This window comes from Sinohyriopsis cumingii, unplaced genomic scaffold (genome assembly GCF_028554795.1).
Source record: "Sinohyriopsis cumingii isolate HCF-2022 unplaced genomic scaffold, ASM2855479v2 utg000622l, whole genome shotgun sequence".
In the NCBI taxonomy this organism is placed as follows: domain Eukaryota; kingdom Metazoa; phylum Mollusca; class Bivalvia; order Unionida; family Unionidae; genus Sinohyriopsis; species Sinohyriopsis cumingii.
In genome coordinates, this window is record NW_028315918.1 from 6,692,920 (window position 1) to 6,702,168 (window position 9,249).

Here is a 9,249-nt window from a genome sequence, read left to right on the forward strand (position 1 = left end):
TTAAGAGCGGGGCCTGGGATGGTCGCCCCACTTGCCACCCCCAAACGCCGGTCCTGCCTTAGCGGATCGAACAGCTTTATTAGTGCTTTATCCTAGCGACATCTATTGGATTTCATCCATCGCCTCCCTTAGTATGTAATGCCAACTAACCACTCGCGGCCGAAAACAGTGGTTGCAATTTACCTAAAACGGATACTTTGTTAAGTTTACCATCTACAGAATGACTATGTACCAGAGGGAAGCCATTAAAGTGTATTTGAGTGAAATGGATTTGTGCAAACACGGACCGACACTGGAAAATTGCGTACTTATCAGTCTATTCAAGTTGTGTGCTACCCTTGTATCGATCACGTAGGAACAGAGTTCAAAATTCAACAACATAAATTTTACTGGATGCGGTGGCTTGCCGACGCATCCAATGAAAGTCACAGACCCGAAGCATATAAATATCTGCTCGATGTGCCAAGGTATAGACATGGTTATCGGAACCTTGGTCAGCGGAGATGACCAGTCTAAAGAATGATGCACTCTTTGTCATTCACTACGCCAGAGATCTCAATTACAAGTGATTATATTTGCCCACCGTCACTTGCTCTTAGCCCCGCTCACCCTCATTACGTACGATAAATAATTATTAATTCCTCTATACATCGTCATCAGTAGCAGTTATGTGTGTGCAATATTCGTCATAATTCAGTTCTCCTTTCTCAAAGCAGTTTTATGCTGGTGAAAATAATTGCTATATAATGTGAACGAAAATGTTCGTCAAACTTTATTGTTGCCACCGCAAATTGTAACGATTCAACTGTGCCATTCAAACAGTAATTGACAATTCAAATACAACAAGAAAATAAAGTTTTAAAATGTAATGATAATATTATGTCAACACTGTTCAAAGTTGCTAGATAAACAGGGCAAACTGTATGTTCTAAGCAACGAAGATGTGCGGAGGGGGTCAGGAGTTGGGGTGGACACACCAACAATATTTGCTTATTTTCTTCCACAGTCAAGAGAGCATCCTTTTGTGTGTGTGTTTATGACGTCAAAATCGTGGAACATTTAAACCACGTCACATAGTAACGGTGGGTCATGTCGCTATAACAGTTTGCGTTTGTCTCTCTTTGCTGGTGCACTTCCTTTCATTTATGAAATGTAATAATTTAAGGACAAAAGAGGGAAAGTTATGTAACAGACGGTCAAAAAGAGGAGAGACTGGCGAGAAAATTCTAAGATGCCGACTTCGAGCCAAGCGATGATACTGCTTAGAGCTGAGCTCGGAGCAGTTTGCGGTTCTACGTCGTTGTCTTACTCCTCAATGCCAACCCACAGCATACGACATAGTACTAGGCCCTTCCCCGTCTCCAGTATAAATCTCAACGAGTTCTTCGAGCTTTGCGACAATCAGGTGCCAAATATATATTTGACCAAACCATCACAGACTCTGCTTGAACGCCAATACATTTGCACCGTCCATGGCAGCAGCAGCATCTTTGATCCAGACAAGAAACAGGTAATTGGGACCTGTAACTTACAATTCTGTCATGATTGTGGGAGTCGGTCTTATCAAGAAGACGACGAGCCTGATGCTAAATCTGAACCGCCATCACACAAAAGGTATCCAAGTTCTGACACTACAATTACAAAACGCAGGGTACTCACCGCTGATGTAAAAGAAATAACGAGAAACCAACAAAAGAGAGAAGAATATGAGCGATTGATGAATCTTGGATATGGATATTTTGATAAACACAATACCGAGAAAAATAGTGATAAAGTATTTTCCAATAAAAGAACAGTAGATGATCAGATTGAGAAAAGGCACACCTGTGGACAACCCAACTCTACGGGGTTGCAACAGACCCTGGAGATTCCTAAAAGTTCCCTCACTTTCAGCCAAATGCACGTAATACACCCTACTGACAACGAAACAACCTGCAGGTGAGTATTCAATACCTGAAACATCTTTGCTCGCGTACAGGTAACACGAAAACAATGAATAGGTGCGTGTGGTGTTGAGTTGATACAGAACAAGATAGGCAGCTACCATACAATTAACAAGGTCCCTTCAAAACAGTCGAGACATACCTACATGAATGGGGCAGGGGTTGGGATGGGGTCGAGGATATAGTGAAAATTAGCAAATGTGTTTTCTTCTTATCTGCAACCAATTTTAAAATATTTTATTGAAGATGTATGTATGTATGTATGTATGTATGTATGTATGTATGTATGCATGCATGCATGAATGCATGCATGCATGTATGTATGTATGTATGTATGTATGCATGCATGCATGCATGCATGATTCGCACAATTGTGACCAGATAGTGCCGATTAAATGAAAGATAAAATGGAAAATTGCTTATATCTTTAAGATAACACTTAAAATGAAAATATGCTCACTTTAAGATAAACGTTTCAAAGCAAATTATAAACTGAAAACACATACACAATCACACACACAGTGCGTGTCAAATCTAATTAGTCTGAGACACTAGGCTTGTCTGTGTCTGCAAACTGAAGCGAATGGACGTAATGTACATGATTAATGGCACTTAATTCACCTCCCTGTCTCTGTGAGTCTATTCTATTCACGAAGAGGTTTTGATCGTGATTCTTCTTTTTTTTCCAAACCAATTTATATGAAGAGATCAATTAACTCTGGATCTTCATCGCACATCACTGCTGGCAGTCTACGGAGGGGCGGATATGGGAGTGTCACCGCTTGTAGAGAACAAGATCGAACAAGATTAAATGAAAACGAAGAGAAAATAGATGACCAGTGATAAAAAATTAAAAGGTTCCAAAAAAAGATTATTAAAAAAAACAATTCTTAAAAATGATTTCGTGCAATTACAGTGCCATTTTATAATCAAAAAAAGGAAAACATGTAAATTCATCGCGTATTCTTGTAAAGAAAAATATTTTCTTACTCCGTGACAGAAAATTTGACAGAGAGACGGATCACTTTGTCCTTTTATGCGAAAAACGCTGCAGGCAAGACAGATGCTACGCTTTATAAATTTCTGTATCTGTATTATTTTGTTCTTATGACTTTCGTATTTATTATATTCTTAGCACTTCATTAAAAATAGACTGGGTAGTGTCAGAAGTTATGAACATTATGTTAACAAATTTGTTAATATGATCAGTAATGCTCCTCGGTAGGGTTACATATTCGTGTCTGATACAAGTTTATCACGCTTAATAACAGGAAAGATTTATCGCTGATGCATACTCGAAACTTTCTTGCTTTAATGAATCGTGTCTGTTTATCCATCATTTGACGCAGCGTCTGGTTCGAGTGAATCAGTTCACGTTAATAATGCGTCATCTGCTTGGCTAGACAGACAAAAATGAACGGACTGCTAACAAGGACGTAACTGCAGTCGAGGGAAATGTGAATCAAAATAACTAGCAACGTGTCTGATGTAATTTAACAGTATATACAATGAACAACGACTGAAAGAGAGTTATGAATGGGAACATGGGGAATCTCTCTCTCTCTCTCACACACACACACACAGAGAATCACATATATCCTGGATTAAATTTTCAAACCCACTGTGTGTGCATCATTTTGGATTCTCGGCTAGCATTCACTTCAAGGTCTGCAAAGTGCTAACAATCGTTCATTCTGACGGGATATAAACGTGGTTGTTGCCACGAAAGATGTGGCGTCAGACATTATGCATACTGGCACTGCTCACGAGTACAAGACGGTGCCAATCTGATTAAAATCAGATCTCCACGTGTTGTACTTGATTAATATCAGATCTCACAATCCTACATGTAGGTCCTACACGTGGAGATCAGATCTCACAATCCTACATGTAGGTCCTATACGTGGGAATCAGAACTCATAATCATACATGTAGGTCGTACACGTGGGGATCAGATCTCAAAATCCTATATGTAGATCCTACACGTGGGGATCAGAACTCACAATCCTACAGAGAGAGAGAGAGAGAGAGAGAGAGAGAGAAAGAGAGAGAGAGAGACGCATTTAACTGAAGGGATGAATGAAGGCTGAGAATAATTACAATCAGATGTATATGCACATCTGTGCATACATCGAACCAAATAAAATCGATGACAAATCAAATGTTATTTCGAAATTTATACTTCTTAGTTGACGTGTTGGTTTTCGAAATTTCTTATTCGGACCCTTTATCTTTCTAACCTTTCAATATGTATAGCCTAAGTAAATATAATATAATATAATATAATATAATATAATATAATATAATATAATATAATATAATATAATATAGAAACAAATCATCTAATTATCAAGCGTTTAATCGAAAACGAGTTATGTAAACGCAGTGGACTTAACAGAAGACCTTACCAACACTTGTTATCGTATAATACTTACCTGCATACCTACATGTATATACCTGCTCGCCCACATACCTACCTACCTGCCTGCCAGCCTAACTACCCACTTGCCGTACCTGTGCACCAACCTATCTGCATGTCGGCTCACATACCTAACTACCTGCCTACCAACATACCTTCTTATATGTATGCCATGCCGGCCCACATACTATCTGCATGTCTGCCTACCAAGATACCTGTCTACCAACCTATCTACCCACCCGCCTACCTGCCTCTCCCCTACCTACTTACTAGTCTATCTACCTATCTGCTCACATGCCTGCCTCCTTACATAAACCTTCCAACATATCTACCTAATTGCTTTCCTTCTACCTACCTACCTACCTACCTACATACATACATACATACATACGTACATACACAGGTTTTGCAATGAAATCTTGTATGTTTTTTGTAAAGCAACTTCGCACGTTACTTTTGTGAGCAAAATGTGAAAACAAATAGAAGTACGTGCAATCGACATCAAGTAAATGTTTTCATTTGGAGATGAGATTCATACGTAGAAGAGTACTTGAATAAGTAAATATGTGTGTATGTATAAATAATGAAAATGTATATAGTTTGCATAGGCACGTTTCATTCATAGCAAACCAAAATTACCTTCCTTAATTAGTCAACTGCTTAATGTTTTTTAAGTTTAACAGTTTTGAAAGTTTATAAACACTTCTTTCCTATATATATATATATATATATATATATATATATATATATATATATATATATATATATATATACACACACACATATGGGTACGTAGCTTGCACAAAAAACTATTTTCAGTGTTTACTAAACTGGAACAAAAGAATCTTTTATCATTAATATATTGATTTACTCATAGTTCATAAAAACTTCTCTTCCATAACCAAAGTACACCAATTAGTATTATACAACTTTTAGTACCATTGCTTTAAAGTTTGCTCGAACCATGATATCACTATTCAAAAGAGTAATTGCATGAAGGTAATGTCGTTTGTATTGGTTTAATACAGTCATTTCGGAATGGAAGACTTCGATAGTTAAACTGAAGAATTATTTCATACAGCGTTTAAAGAATTGTTTTTAACAATTTGCTCAATGGATGACTTTATTGTGACAATACCTTTTCAGAACCCTTTTTCTTCTGCATTTGGCAGCGCTCCTCTGTGTTTCCATCAAAACGTGCCCTGTCTCACGGTGCAATTCTTCATAGATCGTTTTTCAAAAGGAAAATATGCCCTTCAACGATTATTCTTTTTATTCGAAGAAGCGTTTTTTTCTAACTCTGCTTTTATGATGTGATGTAAATACTTTAACTTTAATCTCATAGTCATACTAAACTGTAAAGTTCCAGAACTAAAAAGGTTTCGTCTTCAAGGTTTTACTAAATACATACAATAAACTGCTCTTAATTTGCCTAGCCAGAGACCTTGAAAGGTAAATCAAGCAGTGCATCAAGAAAAGAAATTGAATATATGTTGAAACGGGTAATTATGTCGCAGGTAGACTTTAAAGCGACACATGCTATTATACCGCCATGTTAGGTCTAATATCTGAGGGGACAAACAAGGAGACTTCATATTAAGGACTGTTGAATAAGATAACGGCTTTTCTTTGATCAGACATTCCTTTGTTTCAGGTAAGAAAATCTTTCGATAAGCATGTATTTTGTTTCTTTAGAATGTCTGCCTATAAAACAAGGCAGCTACAGGATGTTTTATATTGGTATGATAGTACGTATATATAATATTAAACGAGTTCTTATTCTAAATGAAATTTATGAAACGAGTCGAATAACCTATATCTTTTGCTAGTTTTCTTTGATAAATTTCATGTATAATGGACACAGATATAAGATTGTATTCATCACGGAACTAAAACATCTTATTCTATTTGACTTTACTGTCAAGTAGTGCAGTGATTAAAATGGATAAATATTAGGTTACTTCGGTCATTATATCCGTTCCCCACTAAGAGTCATTTTTTGATATCATGAGTGTGATACAGTCACGTGATTATCAGTGACCTGTGTTGGCACAGGCCGACTTGACGTAGCAAAGAACAGCAAATTATGCAAGGGTGCGAAATTCCGGCGGCCATCTTTACAAAAATCCCGAAGTAAAAATTAATATGTAGCAAACACAACACCAATAAACAGTTATCGAAAATAAGATTCGCCACTATTTTCTTCCTGCCTCTTATCACCTCTTTGTTATTGTGCGCGGCGGCCCTTCCGAATGGGTCTAATGGCGGCAAAATCTGAAACACGTCGATCGTAATAAATACCTGCATTTGGATAATATCTAGTAAATACGAAGTTTCACAAAGAAACATTTAAAGGACGCTGTGGGGTCTACGGATATGTTGACAAATTCCAAAAAAGTACTACTAAAATTAGTTGAAAACTTGCAAACAATATCTGTAATATTTTTTGTTTATATTTTTGTTGGAGGTATATTGGTGGTGGTGGTGGTGGTGGGGAGTTTCTGAAGATCTAGAGAAATTTTCGACGATAAATTTTAAATAAACAAGTTCGATCGTCCATCAAAATCTTATAATGGTCATGAAAAATCAGCGCAAATAATTTGATATTATCTTCACGACGCCACTGTCAGTTTGTATACTCGTATACATTTTGCATTTAAAAAAATACTAACTCGTTGCGTTTTTAAACTTTATAGAGCATTCGCGCGCGCGCTTGTGTGTGAAAAACCGTCATGGGTAAGAAACATCAAATGAGAACAATTTAAATAGTGTAAGTCAACCACATTTATAGAGAATGAGGCATTTACAGAGTATCGTTTAATTTCACAGAGTTATGAAAATAATTCATATGAAGAAATACCTTCCGGAAGTTTGCTGTATAATTTATTTATTTAATCTTTTTATCTTCAGGGCTTGTTTGTTGCAACAGGAGGGGAAGAAAGACGATAAAGAGTGGAAGGAAGTAGGTGTTATCTACCTCCCCAATGCTTCCAAAACTGAATTCTTTGAAGAGTCAACGATAAAACCGTCATCACACATGCGGAAAGACAAACCCAAATCGAGGCCGCTGTCTGCCATTTTCAGTCTCCGTGACAACGAAAACACCAATCACAGCGAGATCAGGAGATGGATAGAAAACGAGGCCAGAGTAAAGGTTGAAGAGTTGCAATACGACCCGCTTTCTGTGCGGTTCAGTAAGCCGGAAGCAAAAAGTCGCTGGATCGTCACCTTCTGCAACGAGGAGGATCTGGAGAAAGTTGTCAAAAAAGGAATAGTGTACGAAGATGACCGGATACTTTTCTACAAATTTGACAAAATAATAAACAGAGAACTCAACACCTACATATTCTTTAAATCAATTCAGGATGAGAAAAGACGCTGGAGGATAAATAGTGCCCAAGGAGTAAGACGCAAAAAGTCTAAAGTCAAAGGGAAGACTAAAAGTAAAGGTCGTATATGTATTGCACCATAACACAATATTTAACCCTTATTCGTGATTATTGTGTCTCTTTAATGCAATCGGTCATTTGGACACATATAGTTGATATTAGGTCTTGACTGTATACATGTATTGTACAGTTGTACATGTACCAGATTTATACGAATACACGCATCAAGGGAAACTGCAGGCTAAATGCAGTTAGTACCTTCAGAAAGAGTGGATTCAGAAGCAAACGATGCTTCCGTTCGATTTTGTTTTAATAGTTTTTATTCCACAACGACTAATTGTTAAATTTAACACGAGTTTGTGTCTCGGATTGCATTATCAGTTTTTAACATTAGTCTATTCCTCATAATTTTTGCTTACCATATGTACTCGCTTAGAAGACACGTCCAACTGCACCAAGACAGACCATGATCTGACATCGAAATTCACGGGCCGAACATTGTGTATGTTGTTTCTTCTACTGATTACATCTAATCAGCTGCACAGACCCGGATCTGCCGAAGCATTATGCGACGGTAGATTTGGATATGTGCAGTTAGCAGTTGGCATCGCCTTATAAAGGATTATATACAGTATAATATTGCTTGTATCTCTATTTACATGCTTGTCAACAACATTAAAAACTTACAAAATAAAAATAAAAACGTTATTGACATAGTATCTTGTTAAATTGACAACTACTTCAAACAAATAAAGTTTATATATTTAAGGTCGTTTTGCTAAATTGTGCTGTGACTAATCAACAAATAAATAATACAGTTTATATTTGAAGCTAATGTTTTGTATATAGAGAAATGGATAATGAGATTGTGGTTTTAGAAGGGAATTAATGATACGAAATCGTTAACATTTTGAAGAGAATTTCTTGCTATGTATGCATGTGACATTGCCAGTTTAGATCTTTATTGATCCGAGAGTTCGCAGTCGGTGAACCCAATAAGTTTATAATGATTTCCGCTCTCTGTGCTCCAGTTTCAGTTAGTCAAGATTACATCATTAAAAGCGTAGTCTAAAAAAGAGAAGTATTATGTCACTGTTTCTTTTTGTGTATGTGTGCATTTTTATTATTTGCTTTGCCAGTCTGGTCTGTTGGGATTCACGAAAGCTGCATACCTTGCATGTAATGAGACAGGTTACATTTTCTATGATGCCTGTTATGATCTGGCTATGAATATTTGAATTTTTTTTTATCTGTGACTGCTTGAAAATGTGTTTGTTTTCATATGTGACTGCTTGAAAATTTGTCTATTTTCATATGTGACTGCTTGAAAATGTCTCTTTTCATATGTGACTGCTTGAAAATGGGTCTGTTTTCACATGTGACTGCTTGAAAATGTGTCTGTTTTCATATGTGACTGCTTGAAAATGTGTCGTTTCACACGTGACTGCTTGAAAATGTCTGTTTTCACATGCGACTGTTTAAAAATGTGTTTTCATTT

General features: G+C 36.8%; 1 protein-coding gene across 1 annotated transcript; it reads left to right on the forward strand.

Annotated features, from left to right (window-relative positions):
- The first annotated feature begins 1,088 nt into the window (after positions 1-1,088).
- LOC149773738 (uncharacterized) lies at positions 1,089-8,465 on the forward strand. The gene is made up of 2 exons (XM_089946080.1): positions 1,089-1,938; positions 7,273-8,465. Exons 1-2 carry the CDS (start codon positions 1,232-1,234, stop codon positions 7,832-7,834), a joined length of 1,269 nt encoding a protein of 422 aa, XP_089802206.1. The 5' UTR covers positions 1,089-1,231; the 3' UTR covers positions 7,835-8,465.
- Positions 8,466-9,249: the final 784 nt, after the last annotated feature.

Bases quoted from the DNA above. Each gene is read 5' to 3' on its own strand.
- LOC149773738 (XM_089946080.1), top strand. From the start codon at position 1,232: ATGCCGACTTCGAGCCAAGCGATGATACTGCTTAGAGCTGAGCTCGGA. The intron at 1,939-7,272 runs GTGAGTATTCAA...TTTTATCTTCAG, and splicing joins GACAACGAAACAACCTGCAG to GGCTTGTTTGTTGCAACAGG.